The sequence below is a fragment of the Petaurus breviceps genome, unplaced genomic scaffold (genome assembly GCF_028583685.1).
Source record: "Petaurus breviceps papuanus isolate PSGF00001 unplaced genomic scaffold, PetGlider_PUasm1.0 190, whole genome shotgun sequence".
Classification (NCBI taxonomy): domain Eukaryota; kingdom Metazoa; phylum Chordata; class Mammalia; order Diprotodontia; family Petauridae; genus Petaurus; species Petaurus breviceps.
The window spans coordinates 8,988,652-9,007,680 of record NW_027185810.1 but is presented as its reverse complement, the minus strand read 5'-3'; the positions used below and the strand labels follow the sequence as shown (position 1 = coordinate 9,007,680).

General features: G+C 38.3%; 1 protein-coding gene across 3 annotated transcripts in view; it reads left to right on the top strand.

Moving 5' to 3' along the window:
• The window catches only part of MBOAT1 (membrane bound O-acyltransferase domain containing 1), a 144,107-nt gene extending 135,404 nt beyond the window's left edge, over positions 1–8,703 (top strand). For all 3 annotated transcript variants that reach the window (XM_069092490.1, XM_069092489.1, XM_069092488.1), the window contains 2 exons: positions 2,036–2,187; positions 7,303–8,703. In XM_069092490.1, coding sequence (XP_068948591.1) covers positions 2,036–2,187; positions 7,303–7,423 — 273 coding nt within the window. In that variant the 3' untranslated portion in view covers positions 7,424–8,703. The remainder of the gene's footprint in view (positions 1–2,035; positions 2,188–7,302) is intronic.
• Positions 8,704–19,029: the final 10,326 nt, after the last annotated feature.

Below are 19,029 nucleotides of genomic sequence, written 5' to 3'. Positions count from 1 at the left end.
AGCTGTATAAGGAAATGGAAAACCATTCCAGTATCTTTGCCAAGAAAACCCCCAAAAGGGTCACGAGAGCTGGATACAACAGCAACAACTAGTTTTGAAAGATATGGTGGGTAAAACCACGAGTATATCCTAAGGCTGGATTTTATGGGCCTTGAATGATAGGCTGAGATGTCTAGACAGTATTTAGTAGACAGTGGGTTGCCATGGAAAGTATTTAAGCAATAAAAGTGACAAGATTAGAATTATGCTTGAGGAAGATTATGTCATTCTGCATGTAGAATGGACTGGAACTGGGAGAGCCTGAAGTTAGCAGATAACAGGTTAGAAACAAGGGATGTAGGGGAAAAGCAGGGCTATTAAAAGCATCCTTCTAAAGAATGGGAGACAGCTCAATGGAAAAGTCCAACTGACTGGAGCCAAATAACACCTCTCATCTCAGTAACCCCAGTGTTTATAATTACCACTCTGAGTTATCGATAAAAGGTTAAAGGATATTAGGTATGCCATGTAAGAATTCAGCAAAGTATATAATACTTGTAATCATGTTAACATGGTTGTTGATTAATATATATATGTATATATGTATATGTACATATATATATGGGTGAAAGGCAAGGTAATTGGGGTTAAGTGACTTATTAACAATAACAACAATAATAATATTTATAAGTGCTTTAATGTTGTAAAGCACTTTACAAATATGATCTCATTTGAACCTGGGAGAGAGGTGCTATTATTATCCCCATTTTACAGAAGAGGAAACTGAGGCAGAGTACTTTACTGTTCTACCTAGATACTTTTCATATGAACAGCTGAAAGTTACCTTAGGATAATCTCCTTTTTAAAATAAGAATCTTTTGATAGCACCACTAATAGATGCTCAAAGGCCATCCAGCTTCTCCTTTGAATACTTTCCAGGCTCTTGGATTTAAGTTTTGGCTCTTCCTCTTACTATGTGATCTTGGTCAAGTCATGTAACCCTGTTGAACTGAAATTTGCCATATCCACTAAAATCTTATACTGATGCCTCCTTGTGGTATGGAGATAACCTCTGGTTTTAGGACATTGCTAGTAGAGTGTGAGCTCTGGAACGCTTTACCAAGTTGGAAAGACTTCAGGCTCAAGCAGTTAAATAGATTGTGGTTCACTGGCCAGCTTAAGTTCAATGATGTTCCAGAAGGTTGGCCGTAGCTAAGATGTAGGGGAATTGTGATTTGTGTTGTTAGAGGGAAGTGAAATCACAGATTTTCTCAACTATTGAATTTCTGTTTGCCCCACTGATCTCAAGAGTTTGAGGATGGATTGATAAATGAATGAAAAAGCATTTGTTAAGTGTTTACTGTGTGCCAAGCACTGTGCTAAGTGTTTGGATACAAATAGAAAAAGGCAATAGTCCTTACTAACTGATACTCAAATGGAGGAAGACAATATGCATAAGACTGTTCAGTTGCAGGGTGATAGAAAGGTCCAGAAGTTACAAGATTGCTATGACAAAGTGGAAGACCAAGATCATGGTCCTTAGAGTGTGTCAGCAGGTCATGTGACAGTGCCTGGGGCTTTGGAGGACTGGTAGCAGGGCAAATGGTAGGATCTGAGGGTCTTCTATCTCACTGGAAGGGCTGCTATTGCTAAGTCTCATCTTAGCCGGGCTCATGACTCTTCCCTCAGAGGCCCAGTGGGGTCTGGGAAGGCAAAGGGTGAAGGAAAGGCAAAGTGCAGGGGTAGAGAAAGTGGACTCCTTCAGGATAAGGTAAGATAATAAGTGAAAAGGCGTTTTTTTTTTTAACTCTAAAGGACTACATAAATTCATTAAAACTTCCTGAGACAAATGCTCTTTATATTGAGTAGGAATCTGCTTATTTTCCTCTATTCATCTTAGTTCTTCTCTTTCCAAATGTCTCACAGTGAATCATTTGGTGGATTGGAACTAGAAATGAGATATCTTGATCAGTTCCACTGTTATTTCTGTTAGCTTTCATAAAATTCTCTAGAATATTTGAAGAATGTTTGTTTTCTTTTCTCTGCTCCAATACAGATGAGGACCACCTGTAGACAATACTTCCTTTCTTCAGAAGCTCTCAAGGCAGCCTATGATGTGGTCACATGGGCTCTAACTCAGCTGGCTGTCTCTTACACAGTAGCACCTTTTGTCATGCTAGCAGTGGAACCGGCCATCACTCTGTACAAGTAAGTTTCCATCTCTCAGAAGTTTTGTATTCTAAACATCAGTGGTGTCCAGCGTTTGGTTTGAAGGCCAGGTAATGGAATCAATCCATAATGGAAGATCCAGACTTGCTGATATTTTAAAGAATTCTTTTTTTTTTAAAGCAATCTGGGTTTAGTAACTTGCTCAAGGTTACACAGCCAGTTATTTCTGGGTGTGGTGCTAAGTATCTGAGCCCGGATTTGATCCCCAGGGCATCCTGACACTGGAGCCGGTGCTCTTACTTGCTGAGCCACCTGGCCACCCCAATTTTAAAGAATTCTGTGGAGGATATTTCATGGGCATCATTAGCAGGGGTGGTCATCAAGGTCTGGACACCTCTGAAAATAGATACAAAGGCAAAAGATATTAAGTCTTTTATGATATGCTTGAATGAATCATAGTTAATAGTAATTTTTGGGAGTGGAAGTGTATACTTCTTTGGAATCCAAAATACTGTACTCCCAATGTTGGGATATTCATAGAGTTTCTACCCCTGGGGGATAATGCCCCAAGCTACTATACTCCTTCCTTTCTTGATTGGAACAAATTAGCCCTTTATCCTTCTCTTTTCCTCTGCCCACTTAATTGTACTCCTTTGTGAATACTCTCCTTCTGCAGTCTCCTTCCTTGCTTTTCCCTGCCGGTTTAAGGAAGACAGTTAGATTTTGCCTCCTTACCCTTGTTTTTGTTGTTAAGACATTTCCAACTCTTTGTGACCCCATTTGGGGTTTTCCTGGCAAAGATATTGACTGAGTGGTTTGCCATTTCTTTCTCCAGCTTATTTTACAGTTGAGAAAACTGAGAGAAACCAGGATTAAGGGACTTAACAGCTAGTAAGTGTCTGAGGCCAGATTTGAACTCAGGAAGATGAATCTTCTTGAATCCAGGCCCACCACTCTATCCACTGAGCCATCTGGCTGCCCTGGGAATAATATAGAAGGAGTTAAAATAACCGAATGGAGGGAAATTAGATTTGTAGAGATCTTCTTACTTGATTCTGGACTTCCAGGAAGTTTCACTAAGAACTGGACCATATTCAAGTTCCTCCTGTCCTCTGACTCCTTGTTCTTTCACATCATAGATTTATTTATTTATTTATCTATTTCATTCATCTATCTATCTGTCTATATATCTTAACTCTAATAGTAATGATAGTAGCATTTCTAAAGCACTTTGAGATTTGCAAAGCACTGAAAGGGACCTGAAAGGCCATCTAATCCACCACCTTTATTTTATAGGTGAAGAATCTGAGACTTTGGAAGTTAAATGACTTAGCCAAGGTCTCACAAATAGAATAAGTGGCAATACAGAGATTCAAACCCAGCTCCTCCAATTCTAAATTGAGTCTATATGCAGTGCCTCTCAGATCTTAGACTAAGTCCTGCACAAACTTAGCCTCCTTTTAAAAGGTGGGAGGCAGCATGATATAGTGGAAAGAAATAGGTTTGGAATCAGAGGACTTTAATTGAGATCCCACTTCTTTCATTTATTATGACCTTGGTCAAATTACTTAATTTCCGGGCTTTAGTTTACCCAACTGTAAAATAAATGGGCTGGACTAGTCAGGGATTGTGTGTGTGTGTGTGTGTGTGTGTGTGTGTGTGTGTGTGTGTGTGTGTGTGTGAAACAGAGAGAGAGAGAGAGAGAGAGAGAGAGAAGACCCCTTCTCAGAATAATGTTCTTAAATGCATAAAATAAGATACATGGGGTTACAAAACAAAGCTATTGTACTGAAATAAACATCTAATTTCTTTTCTTCATCCAATTTCACAGAACCCCCCTGCCTTGAAATTTATCTACAAACTCCTTGAGTGGCCATGGTTTTCACAGTCCAACCCTTGGACTTCATTGTCCTGAGATTTTTTTTCTCTCAGGCAATGATTCTTATGTCTTCATCCTCACACCCCTAGGGAAAGCAGATTCCTCAAATGTACTCCTTTCTCTCTTCCTACCCCCTCCTTGCCCCATTTCCCTTAACTTCAGGACTCTTAGGAAGGACCCCAGACTCCTCCCCATTCACTTCCTACCATTGACTCAACATGTATAAATTGGACTCGTATAGGATCAAGCAGAATTAATTTATATCTCAAAGAATCTTTAAGACTGACCACGTGCATATTAAATATTTTCTGCCCCTATGGGGAAGTTAATTTAATGATTTTTTAAAACTCCTAACTAGAGCACCCAGGCAGTCTGGAACTTTTAGTAAAGCAAAATTATTGGCAATCCTACCTTCACTTTCAAACAGTGAAGAATACTTTAACTTATTGTTAATTTAACTTAGTGCTAGTTGAATGTTATCATGATTGTTTTTAAAAAAAACTCATTTGGGCTATTGGACAGAGAGGCAAATTTAATAGATTTCAGGGTCTTTGAGTGGATAAGCAGAGATGAGTAAAAGAGGTTGAAATGACTTGTGTCTCTATATCAAACTGAAAAAGCAGCAGGGGTGGTTTATACCAGGCCAGTCATCACTTTTGGATCGTTGTGGTCACTTGTTTTGTACAGAATATTCTCAGTCCTTGTTTTCATCCACTGGTCTTATACAATACACATCCTGAAAAGTCCTGTGTAAACAAAATTTCTGTTAATCATATCACTTGCTCATTGATCTAGATTTTAATTTCACAGATGCTTTTGTTTTTATTTTAAATTTAGCTTTGTGTTTTTCGGTTCTCCAGTTTCTATGGTAGAATTCCTTCGTGAATTCTGATACGACAAAGACCCATACTCTGAGTTGTGGACACCCTAATGAAGCAGCTAGGTGATTCAGTGGACTTAGTGATAGACTTAAGTTCAAAGCTGGCCTTAGACATTTGCTAACTGTGAAACCCTGGGCAAGTCACTTAAACTCTGTCTGCCTCCCTTTCCTCAACTGTAAAATAAGGATAATAATAGCACCTACCTCATAGGATTGTTATGAGGATCAAATGAAATAATATTTAAGTAAAATGCTTAGTACAGTGCCTGTCACATAGTAGGCTCTTAATAAGTGCTGGTTGAATGGTTTAAACAGGCATTGCTTCTGTGAAGAGTTAGTTTAAGAGAAAGATTAGTAATGAAGAACAAAAATAAAGTTTAATTTAGGGAATAACCCCTTTTTCTAGTCTAGATTAGGAAAATAATTTATTAATCCAAATAACTTTAAAAAGAGTTATGAATACTTATTTCTCCCTTTATATCACAGCTATTTGCTTATTTATCTTAGCGTCTCCTATTAGATTATAAATTCCTTTTAATACTATTTATTATCGAGTTACAGCTGAGAATAGGGAGGACTAGATTTAGAGTTAGAGGACCTAGATTCAAATCCTAACCCTGTTCCTTATGAGCTCTGTGACTGTAGTGAAATCACTGGACCTCTCTGAGCCTCAGTATCTTCATCAGTAAAATTTAGACTAGGTCTCTAGAAATATAGTTAGCTCTGAATCTCCTATTCTTATTCCTCACAGAAATTACTGCAATTTCTTACTACTACTATTACTACCACTATTATTACTACTACTGTTACTACTACTACTACTATTACCATTACTATTACTACTACCATTATAACCACTTTTATTAGTAATAAAACTACTATTACAACCACCTTACCGCATTTCTGATCTTATCTCTGTGAGTACTCTGCCAGCAAATGCCTAATTACAACATCATATGTATTTCCTGTCTGTGTCTTTTTTAGAAATCATCCATAGAGCAACTATCTAGCATTCTATAAACCTCCCTCATGTTCCTTTAACAGCTTTGTAAACTTCTGGTTTTATCTGAACAACCCTGAGAGGGAGAATGAAAATAGGCTTGCTTCCTTTTACAGATGAGAAAACTAAAGATCAGATATTTTAAGTATCAAGAGCTTCGTCACACAGCTAGTAAGTTTAGGAGTTTGGTTTTAAAGCCTTGTCTCCTAATTACAACCAAGGCCACTGCTCATTCTGCTGCACCACAGAGAAGGCATTCGTTTAAAGAAAGAAGGAAAGAGTACTAGCTGAATACACTTTGAATGAGGTGTTCAGGCATAGTTGGTGAATACTGTGGATCAATATTCTTTAATTCCATAGACAAATTTAACTTGATGGACTATGTGGCATTGCACTTGGCTTTACAAACAGCATACCCAAATGGGAATTTCAGGGGATAATGTATTTTATTTGCTTAGCATCAGTATGTCTTTAGTCATAGAAGCTGATTTTTGGGAAGCCATAAATTATTTCCATTATTATGTGCCACTTTTTGGATGACCTTGTTGCAATATTTTTTATTTCCACCCCTCTCCCCAAGTAGGAAAATTAAAAATTCTGCCTATTCAAATAGGCGTGGGCTTACCAGAATATTTGTATAAAGTACCATTTTTGCAGAAATTAAGTTCGAAGAAGGAGTTTTGGCATTCTTCATTGAGAATAAACATAGTTTTGTGGACAAAGCACAAATATTTCCAGTTAACATTAGCCAAGGAATACCTGAGTTGAGCAATGATAGATCATAAAATTCAAGAGAGAAACTTGATAAGTGTTTTTGTCAGTAGTGGCAAAAATTTTTTTCAAGCAAATAGAACCAGATTTTCAAAATTGGTTCTTACTAGTTTTTTTTCACTGGCTTGAATCCTTCACTCTAATGTAGGGTTTAGAAAGGTATAATCACGATTGGAAAGTACAATTCAGGATCTGAGTTCAATAACATTGGACTTCATACATATAACTTTGGATATCTCTTTAGCTAGTTCATTCATTCTTTCATTCAACAAGCAATTAGTCCACTTCATCTGAATATGAAGGTAATAAATGAAGGCCATGAAGTCAATATCCTTACTAGTCTGATAGGTTTCTTCCCTTCAGTGCCCTCTGTCTGTTACCTTTAGCCTTGACTAGTTGTCTCACAAGCACATGCCACTAATCTTAGTGGGTCTTTTGATGAATAAAGACAACACTAGTACTAAACAGCAACCACCACCACCACCACCACCACAAAAAACAAAACCCTCCCCCAAAAACAACTCAACACCTTCTTTATTAATTGTGAGTTAGTAGTGTTAAGACTGTATAGCAGTTTGCATTTACATCATTATGTATGATTTTTTTGTGTGTTTTTATTCCTAGATCCTTGTATTTTCATTTACACATCATAAGCCTCCTGATAATACTAATTCTGCCCATCAAACCGCAAGCAAAAAGGCAGTCTCAGACTCTGAACTCTTTTCATAACAAGAAAAAAACCTGATACATCACAAGAAAACATGGGCAAGCAAAATGCCTGCAACCGAAAGGAAACAGGGGTGTGTATTTTATAATGTTAAAACATTCATAAAGACCTCGGGCTTACGTGATCTTCAGTGACCCAGTCAGAAGGCATAGAGACAAGGTTTACAGGCTTCTGACTTCAAATGCAGGGAATATTTTTTATAAAGTCTTTTTCATGTATTTAAATCAGTCAAATATGTTTTGATATTTTATAGGATATTTGGGTGTGTGTGTGTGTGTGTGTGTGTGTGTGTGTGTGTGTTAGAGGAAGTAAAAGAGCTAGAGAGGCAGCCCATTTTGGGCTGTTTATTCTTTGGCTATTTAGGGCATTGCTTCATATCCTGGCTCAGCCATGGTGTTCGACCACAAGAATCTGGATGTTGAGAACACTGGTGTGGGCTCCAGCAGGAAGAGGGAGATTGCAAAGAAGACCATCCCAGCTTGTCAAGGCATTCTCATGCCAGAAAACCCTCAGGACTGGGATATTCCTTTGGAGAATCTGACTCTCTTGCAGTGACACCTGCTGGTTTTGGGGTACATTTTATTATTCCATTGAAGATAGACACAGAACACCTGGGGGGACTGGGATGTATGAGACGTGGACAGGATCCTTTGCCCAACAGAGGATTACCACAGAAAATAATTATGAATTGGAGATTCAGGATTGTGCTTTGACTAGGCTGCATTTTCTCCCAGGGGCATAATGATTTCCTATTATGAACTGAAACCGCATGTGAATTGAGGATGCCTCACAGTGCTAACATTGGTCATTTAAGTTGAGAGGATTGTTTACTGAGGGACAGTCCAGTGAAGGCCAAATGTTCACTCTACCAAATGCAGCCTGTGCCCTTTAGAAGAAAAATACCAAAAAATAACTTATGTGATCTAAAGTTTTTTTTTAACCTGTTAATTTTTCCCTTAAGTGGTTGGTAAGAATATCCACATGATATAGATTTAATTTTTTTTTTACCCTTAATTTGTCTGAGTTGTAAGTGAACAAGGGTGTATTCTGTACTGATTTTCAATTTTCAAAGTGTCGGAGCTGAATAAATTCAACTTTATTTTTAGCTGAATCATAAGGATGGAAAGCAAAGGTTGGACAAACAATTTTCTTTTCATCTTCTTGACGGAAAGCTTTTAGAAAATGTGTTGTATTTTCCTTTGGAAACTTCTATTGGGTAATATTGTTTTGGGGAGAAGAAAATGAACTATTAAGGTTTATTGATAATAATAATAATAATAAACTACCTTGAAAAAACAGTGTATGACCCTGATTGAATGGTTTTGGAAGGGGGAAAATGGCTCTAAGTTGACAAGTGGAGAATGAGTTTTTCACTGAGTATTGTATCTTTATATATATTAGAGGAAGAATTTCTATATGGAAGAATTTATTTTTGTTTATGTCAATGGAATCAATTTATTAGAACAATTTATTTTTTTTAACAAGAAAAACATGAGATTTTACTTGTACTTTTATATTGAGTATTACAATTTCCTGATTCAAGTTTCCCACCCTTTATGTTGCCCCTTACCATGATGCTGGCTCCTCTTGGGGCTATCATCATCTCAGGGCATGGGAATTCCTTTAAAAATGTGATTTTTTTGCTGGAATGATGATTGGTTCTGCATGTAGTACCTTTCTTCTGAGGAGTTCAAAGTTCTTTTACTAATGCTGTCATTTATTTTTGCCATTTAGTTAGGTTGATAGTGAGCCTAATAAAAGGTCTGTTAAAAAACGTGTGCTAGGTGAGAAAAGTAGTATTCACATCACAGTGACCCACAGGACTCTGTTCTGGTCCCTCATCAGTTCCTGTGGATTCACTTATCATCTTTAAGCAGATGAATCTCAGAGCTATTAACCAGCCCGAACCTCTCTCTGGACCACCTGTCTGATGTCTCCAACTGTCTTTTATCTATCTTAAACTGTCGCATAGACATCTTAATCCCAACATATCTAAAACAAAATTGAACTCATTACTCTCCCCTCAAACCCTCCCCCCCCCATATCCAATCTGTTGCCAAGGTCTATGGATTTAACACTCTTAGTATCTCCTATGCCCCCTTCTGTCTTCTGATGCCACCATCACCTTGGTGCTGGCCCTCATCATCTCATACCTGGACTATTGAAATGACTTGTTGGTTGGTCTCCATGCTCCAAGTCTCTCCCAAGTTCAGTCTGTTTTCCCCTCAGCAGTAAAAATTATCTTCCTAAAGTACAGGTGTGACCATGTCATCCCTCTACCCCCTTTTTAACAATAAATTTTAAATAAAATTTAATAATTAAATTTAATAAATTCCAGTATCTCTCTGTCATCTTCACGATCAACTCTAAGATCCTCTGTTTGATGTTCAAAGTCTTTCATAACCTGTCCCCTCTTCCCTCTTCTGGCCTTTTTACACTCTATACTCTTTCATATACTCTTCAATCTGTTGATGCTGGTTTCCTTGTTGCTCCTCAAATAAGTTGATCCGTCTCCTCACAGTATTTTCACTGACTTTCCTTTATGCCTAGAATATTCTCCTTCCCTCATCTCTATCTCCTAGCTCCCTTCAAGTCCCAGCTAACATCCCTCCTCCTATATGAAGTCTTTCTGAATATCCCTTAATTACCATGCCTTCTCTCTGTTTCTGATTTATCCTGTATCTTGTTTGTACATACTTGTTTATAAATTCTCTCTCCCACTAAACTGTAGGCTCCTCGAGAGAAGAGATTCTTTGTCTTTTTATCCACAGCAATTAGCACTGTGCCTTGCACATAGTAGGTACTTAATAAATGTTTGTTGACTGATCCAAATTCCAGAAGGAGAAATGAACTGCATTATCTACATTGAAGATAAGATTCGATCGTGTAACCAAATCCATAGGCAAATGCAGAATATCATAATAAGGTTTCAATATATTAAAATGCCTCTTCTGGGATATAGGTGGCACAGTAAATACAGCACTGGCCTTGGAGTTAGGAGGACCTGAGTTCAAATCCGGCCTCTGACACAATACTTACTAGCCATGTGACCTTGGGCAAATAATAACCCCATTTGCCCTACCTTCCCCTCTCCAAAACAAAACAAAATTGTCTCTCCCAAGAGAGAAATTGGGTTGCCAGGATGAAAGGTGACATCTAGAGACCATTCAAAGAATCATTTCTGAAATGGGGGCTAGAATTTATATCTTCCTAAGTCTAATCTTATGCTCTCAATTGTTTGTTTCCCTTGCTTCTGAACAAAGATGAACAGTGGAACAGGGAAGCTTTTTAATCCATTGAAGGCCATTGACCCACAGGTAGATTATAAACTCTTGGAGGTCAAGGACATGGGCCTTAGACATCTTTATGTCTCTCAGAACACCTGGAACCATATCAGTACACAGCCATTAATTGTTTTTCTTTTCTATTATAAACATACCATCATCATCAGACATGAGCATTTCAATATGCAATGAAAAACAAAAAAGATTGTATATGAAATGATGAACTTCTGTTGCATGCAGTTTTTTAAAGCATGTATTAAATTTAATGGAATAGTAATAAAATTACACTATTTGTATTCTCTTGGGGATGTTTTTTTTTCCCTCCAGCTTATTTTTTAAATGTTTGGTTAATGTCCTTTTTTCCTTTCTTTTTGCATGCCTCTATTTTTTAAAAGAATGTTTTTATTTTATTTTTTCTCAATTACAGATAAAAACAATTTATAACTCACTTTAGAAATAATTTTTAAAATAATTTTTGAGTTCCAAATTCCCTCCCTCCATTTTTCTCCTCCACTTCCTCCTGCTTGAGAAGGCAGACACTTTGATATAGATTATACATATGCATATTGATATTTCTTAGCTACCTACTGCTTCTATCTTTAAAAAAATATTTGAAGCCCTCCTTTGTAACAAATAAATGTGGTCAAACAAAACATATTAACACAATCCCATGACTGACTATGCTAACTACATTCTGCTCCTTCTAGTTCACTATCTCTTTGGTAAAAGGTGGGAGTCATTGATACATCATTACTCTTGTGAAGTTATGATTGGGCACTGCATTGATCAGAATTCTGAAGTCTTTCAGAGTTGTGTTCCTTTACATCATTATGATCATCATGTAAATTGTTCTGCTTCTGTTCATTTCATTCTTTTTTTTTTTTTTGCCTTTTGGAGGGCAATTGGGGTTAAGTAACTTGCCCAAGGTTACACGGCTAGGTTTGTGTGTGTGTGTGTGTGTGTGTGTGTGTGTGTGTGTGTGTGTGTTAAGTGTCTGAGGCCAGATCCGAACCCAGGTCCTCCTTACTCTGGGGCCAGTGCTTTACTCACTGCGCCACCTAACCACCCCTGTTCATTTTATTCTTTATCAGCTAACACAAGTCTTTCCAAGTTTCTCAGATTCCATCATATTTAATTTTCATAATGGCACAATTGGTCCAGCCATTTCTCAGCTGATAGGCACCCACTTTGTTTCCAGTCCTTTGCTACAACTACAAAATTCTGTTACAAATATGTTTACATATATGTCCTTTCATTTTTAGCCTCTTTGGATTATGTGCCTAGTATCAGTATTGCTGGGTTAAAAGTTATGTTCAGTTTAGTCACTTTGGGGATATAGTTCAGCATTGTTTCTAGCACTTAGCACAGTGGTTAACATAGTAGATGTTGCTTGTTGATGTTACTTAACTTTATTTCTAGAATAGTGTAGCAGCAAGCACCCTAGCATAGCCAGGATGACTGCTAGCACAGGTTCTTTGATCTGCTTTTCTAAATGAAAGCAACCCAAAAAGGGTTAGCAATCTTACTTTAATAAACATGTATCATTCACTTAGTTCAGGGGGAAAAGTTAGCACCCTGAATTTAAGAGAAAATACAAACAGAAATAGCAAGCAGACAAAAAATACAGACAGAGAAAATAACACAATTCAATAGACCAACAGACAGGGTTTCCAGCTGTCTGACCATTCCCAACATCTGGGTTTTCAAAGCCAGGTGGGGTGGGGTGGGGAGGAGAGGGCTCAATGGCTACCCAGAGTCTCATCTGACCAAATCACACAACTCTTTCCATAAGTGAATCCCAAAGCAAAAGACATCCCAACCTTCATGACCCAATGCCTAATTACAGAGTAACAAAAGGTGTGGGCCGTCCTGAAAAACAAGCCTCCCCTAAGCAAGCTCCTCTTGTTGGGCTCCAAGTGAAGCCCATAAAGGGGCAGGGAAGAGCTTCAAATTCCCTTACCATTACAAATATAGTACGTACTTCATAGCTCCAACAACAGTATATTAGTGTGCCTGTCCTTCAATTTTAATTTGGATTTCCCTTTCTATTATTCTCTTTTTATTTTATCAGTTACTACTTGTTGAATGAATGAATCTCCATAACAAAGAAAATAAGTAATGAATTTTATTTTTTTTTATCTAATTTGACCAAATTACTCACCAAGAACTATCCCAGAGTGGAGGTAGTTGTTTTAGAACTCTGAGGAGTAAAAGGAAGTGACTAAGTAGATGGTGGTCAAGCTGAGAGATGTGTGATTGGTGACCACACTTCACTAGACTGACATCTGAACCTAGTATATAGTCTATTATGAACCCAGTGAGTAATGGAGAACAGCTTGATGCCCCAATGCCTCCTGGTCACCATATCGGCTTGCATCTATCTTCTACTCAGGTCCTCTTTAAGTTGTCTTCCTTGTTTTCTTCAAATCCTTCCTAATTTTCTCTCTCCAAGTTTCAATCTCTTTTCCTTCACAATTCCAAAACTCAACAAATTTCCTTCCCTGAGTCTTTTACATTTTGTACTTTTTGCCTCACCTGGAAGTGAATTAAAGTTTTATCATTGTCCTTTGAAATTCTGTGGTTGGTCTGTCCTTTTTAAACAATACTCCATACCAAATTTTGTCATTTTAAAAATAAAATTGTTTTTCAATTGAATTCTGAAAGTTTTGTGTAGTATTTTAAGGAACAATTTGGGTTTTAGCAGTTTACTTTGGAAGCTGAGTAGCATCAGCTGATTATATAGCCTAAAATCCCTTCTGACTCTAGACAACTATCTGTTTCCTATATTATTGGGGTTTTTTTTGGGGGTAAGATTAGAATGGTATTCTTCAATAATGCCAGAAGATTACACTACAGAGCAGTAGCACCACCAAGACTGTTGACTGGATGAAGTTAATCTTGTGGGATTGAAGATTCCCTATCTGGAATAAGAAATTATGAAATTATTCTAAGACCACCTTTTGTAATGGTGTTCGGACAAAAGTTTCATTGTTGTCCTCCAACTCAATGGAAAGGTCTACTCCCTTTCCATTCCATAATTAAAAAAAAAATATGTCTAATGGCTTTAAAATGCCTGTGTGTAGAGTACTGTGCTTGCCTCTAGAATAGGTAAAAAATGTAGATAAGACACAACCCTTATCTTCATATAGCAGCATGACTAAGAGAGGCATATGACCTATATACAAATAACTATAGTACAGAATAATGCATTATAAATGCAAAGAAGTACAAAGTCCTTTCTGAGGTCTGAGGGGAACAAAAGTCATTATGGAGCATTAGACAAAGCTTTCTAGGGGAGGTGGCATTTGAATTAGGTTTAAAAGATAAGATAGGAGTTAAACAGAAGGAAGTGTTCCAAGTATAGGGAAAAATACAGATGACGATTTGGAAAAGTGTAGTGGGTATAGGAAAAAGGAATAATCCTATTTGGTTGGAGTGTAGAATGTCAGCAATATGAGACAAGGCATTGGATTTGGTGATTAGGAAACTTTTGGTTACCTTATGAGAATGATTTTGATAATGTGATAGTAAGGTTGGAAGGGTGTATGATGAATGGCATCAGATTGTGGAGGGCCTAAATGCCTGGATAAAGAGTTTAAATTTCAGCAGCAATCTGAAGGGTTTTTTTTCCTTTTAAATTTATTTATTTATTAGTTTACAACAAATTCAGTTCCATAAGTCCCTGAGTTCCAAATTTTCTCCCCTTCCCTCTCCTCCCACCTCCCTACCTCCAAGACAGCATGCAGTTCAATATAGGTTCTAAGTATACCTTCACATTAAACATTTTCATGATAGTCAAGTTGTAAAGAAGAATTATAACCAATGGAATGCATCATGAGAAAGAAGAAACAAAATAAAAAGTTTGCTTCAATCTGCATTCAGAATCCATAATTCTTTCTCTGGATATGGATAGCCTTTTCCATCATGAGTCTTTTGGAGTTGTCTTTGAACCTTGCATTGCTGAGAAGAGCCCAGTCTATCAAAGATAGTCATCACAGATACAATGTGTCTGTAATTGTGTACAATGTTATGCTGGTTCTGCTGTTCTCACTCAGCATCAGTTCATCGAAGTCTTTCTAGATTATTATGAAATCCATCTGCTTCTCATTTCTTATAGCACAATAGTATTACATTCATATACCACGACTTATTTAGCCCTTCCCCAATTGATGGGCATCCCCTTGATTTCAAATTCTTTGCCACCACACAAAGAGCTGCTACAAATATTTTTGTACAAAAGGGTCTTTTTCCCATTTGTATGATCTCTTTAGGATACAGCCCTAGAAGTGGTATTGCTGGGTCAAAGGGTATGCGCATTTTTCATAACATTTTGGGCATCGTTCCAAATTGTTCTCCAGAATGGTTGGATGGGTTAATAACTCCACTAACAATGCATTAGTGTTCCAATTTTCCCACATCTCCAGCATTTATAATTTTTCTGTTTTGTCATATTAGCCAATCTGACAGGTGAGATGTAGTATCTAAAATTTGTTTTGATTTGCATTTCTCTAATCAATAGTGATGTAGAGCATTTTTTCATATAACTATGGATATCTTTTATTTCTTCCTCTGAAAACTGCCTGTTCATATCCTTTGACCATTTATCAACTGGGGAATAACTTGCATTCTTATAAATTTGACTCAGTTCTCTGTATATTTTAGAAATGAGCCCTTTATCAGAGACACCAGTTGTAAAAATTCCCAATTTTCTGCTTCCCTCCTAATTTTGGTTGCATTTGTTTGTACAAAACCTTTTCAATTTAATGTGATCAAAATTATCCATTTTGCATTTCGTATTGCTGAAGGATTTTTAAGAGAACACTGACATGACTAGACCTATGCCTAAAAAAAAAGCAGTCTGGCATTGGTATGAAGGATGATTGAGAGTGCAAAGATAATTGAGGTGGGAAAGATAAACCCAGTTTTACATATTTTGAATTTGAAATGCTGGTGGGATGTCCAGTTGGGACTTGGAATAGTAAGTTGGAGATACGCATAGAACATTTGTTAGATGTTTACTGTATGCTAGATAACTGTGCTAAGCACTGGGTATACAAAAATAAGAGAACAAAATGATTGCTAGTCTCAAGGAGTTTATATTTTAATAGGAGGAGACAGCACATAAAGGGGAGCTGGAAAGCAGGAGGGGAAGAGGATAACCATGTGGAAGGCAGCTAGTGTGGAGGTGGAGCAGACTGGAGAGTGAGTTGGGAGGGAAATGAGCAGCTGACTTGGCTTCTTATGCTATGGCAGTTCCAGGCAAGGGTGCACCAATCATTGAATCAGGGTAGAGGCATCACTAGGCAGCTGGTGTGGAGGTGGAGGAGACTCCCGCAACTTGGGAGGGTAATTGTAGCTAGTGATATAGATTTGGGGATTATCTGCTTAGACATGATAGTGGAACTAGTGGGAATGAAGTTTTCAGGGAGAAGGCTGAGGTCAGAACCTTGGGAAACTGTCTTAAAGAGGTCATGAAGAGGAAGAAGAGCTAGCAAAGAAAGTGGAAGAGAAAAAGCTTAAGAAGGGGAAAGAACCAGGACAGTGTAGTATATCTGAAGCCAAGGAAGGAGAAAGTATCCAGAGGGACCAGCAATATCAAGTCCTGTAGAGAGAACAGGGGAAGTAGAGAAGATGAAGAAAAATTGTGAATTTGTGGACTAGGGGACTATCAATTACTTGAGAAAGCAATTAGAATAAAGTGGTAAGAACAGAGTGAATGAATTGAGTTTTTATTAAGCACTTCCTATGGGCCAAACATTGTGCTAAACACTGGAGATATGGATATAGAAGTGAAAATGGTCCCTAAAAAAATATAAAAAAATAATAATTAAAAAAGAAAACGGCTCCTTGTAATGGGAATGTAAATTTTAAAGATCTTCCCTGCCCCTAAGCTAAAGTGCACCTGGAGCCTGGGGTGGGAGGCTTGTTTTTCAGTAGATACTTCTTGATTGGCCAGTGAGTCAATAAGGTTGTTACATTCTCTGAGCCAGGAAAAGGCTATATAAGCCCTGATGTGTGGCTTTGTTTTGGGGCTCACTTTGAGAAGTATTCTGTGATTTGATCTGGATTCTGAGATGCCATTGTTGAGAGCCCCCCTCAGCTTTGAAAAACCCAGATGTTGAAACCCAGATGTTGATTTGGTATGGATGTAATGGTTGGACAGTTTGAAAACTGTCTACTTGATCTGTTTCTCTGTCTTGATAATTCTGTCTGTATATTCTGAAGTTTGGGGTGCTGACCTTTTTCCCCTGAACTAGGTAAACAATACATATTTGACTGATTAAAGTAATCTTGTTAACCCATTTTGAATTGCTTTCCTTTAACAAAGCAGATTTAAGAACCTGTGGTGACAGCAACCCTGGGGATGCTGGGGTGCTTGCTGCTACACTCCTGTCCACAAGGAGCATGCATTCTAACAGTTAGAGACACCACGTATAGAATAGATAATACGTGAGGAACAGGGAGAGAATGGATGATGGGGAAGTGGAAACACCTGGTATGCTATAGACAACTCTTTAAGAACATTCAGTGTGAAGAGAAGGAAATGGTAAGTAGCTGGCTAGGGCAGAAGGGTTAAAGAAGATTTGCATGTTTTGTTTTTAAATGTTTGGGGAGACCTGAACATGTTTATAGGTTGATGGGAAGAAGCCAATGGAGAGAAGAGACTGAAGATGAATAATGGATTGTGATTAGTGAAGCAAGGACCTGGGAGAGGACAAGTGTGGGCTGTAATGAAGGAATTTGAACCTAAATTCAGAGCCAATGCTCTTCCCACTGACTGCATGATATGTGAAAAGGCCTGAGATTTTTAACGTGTGTGTGTGTGTGTGTGTGTGTGTGTGTGTGTGTGTGTGTGATGTGCCCTTTTGGTAGTCTACTGAAACTTTTGGAAGCCCTTTCTTGGAATAATGTTTATAAAAGTATAAAATGATGTGATGAGGGTTGATAGGTGTTTGAGGGACCCCAATGACCAGAGTCCCTTGGTGGGCAATTTATAGGCTCAAGCATTCTGAGTCAAGTTGGTAAAAGTTTATTGTTACGCTATACAGAGGGCAGGAGGTCTTAGGGAACCTATGACCTTAAAGGGGTAGAATTAAAGTTTTTATAGAATAATCCATAGTATAACCTGTGCCAATTATGCTAAATAGGTGAGTAAAGGTGGGATTAGGGAGGAGTTAAGGAGTGGTCAGTTCTTAAAGGAATGTGCACTTTTAATATTAACTGTGCAGGTGTATTACCCCTAATTCACTGGGAAATAGCCCAAGGGTGGGGGCTGCCTGGAAGTGTGGTTTTAAGCTTGAAACTCACTAAGTCAACTAGCGGTCAGGGCTGACTGAGAAGCGCCCAGTCTGCTACCCATCAATGTTGTGTTTGACAAGATGGATGTTGGGAACCTAGGTTAACCGTGATTCAGGATGGGCCTAATTGACTGAAGAGTTAACTTACAGATAGTGCATTGAAGGATTCATAGGTACAGCTGGCCACTATACTAAGGGGAGATAACATTTGTCTAAGCTAAAAAAGTTTATAGGTGGTTACGTGAAGGATTCATAGGTGTAACTTGTTATTGTACCAAGCAGAGATAAGCAGTTCACGAATTGTTGCTAGGCAGAGTACTAGCAGGGGGAAGGGGCAGAGGTAATGCTCTGAGGCTGGGGAGATTTGAGGCCAGGGAGAAATGTGATTTTGCAAACTGATGTGATTTTACAAACTGTGGTTCAAGCACAGGCACCCAAGCACCCCATCAGAAGTAGCTGAAAAGAAGGTCAAAAAGCCTCGAGACCATTGCAGTCGGACCCCAGTCCTGGCCCCAGGGATTGGTAGATACTCCAGGTCTGCAGTGTATTCCCAGAGAGTCATGTATAAGCAGAAATACGCTGCCCCCAAAACCCGGATTGAAAGGAAAAAGAAAAAAAGTGCCTGCTACTATCTCAAAGCCTGTTGGTGGTGATAAGAATGGAGGAACTTGTGTGGTAAAGATTTGCAAAATGCCTAAGTATTACCCTACCGAGGATGTGCCTAGAAAGCCTTGCTAAGTCCTGGCAAAAAGCCCTTCAGCCAGCATGTGAGGAGACTTCAAGCTGGCATCACCCTGGGCACTCTTCTGATCATGCTCACTGGCCACCACAGAGGAAAGTGAGTGGTTTTCCTGAAGCAACTGGCTAGTGGCTTGCTACTGGTGACTAGACCTCTGACCATCAACCGTGTTCCTCTGAGAAGGACCCATCAGAAATCTGTCATTGCCACTTCTACCTGGCTTAACCTTTCATGTGTGAAAATTCCAAATCATCGTACTGATACTTGCTTCAAGAAGAAGAGGCTCCGTAAACCTACACACCA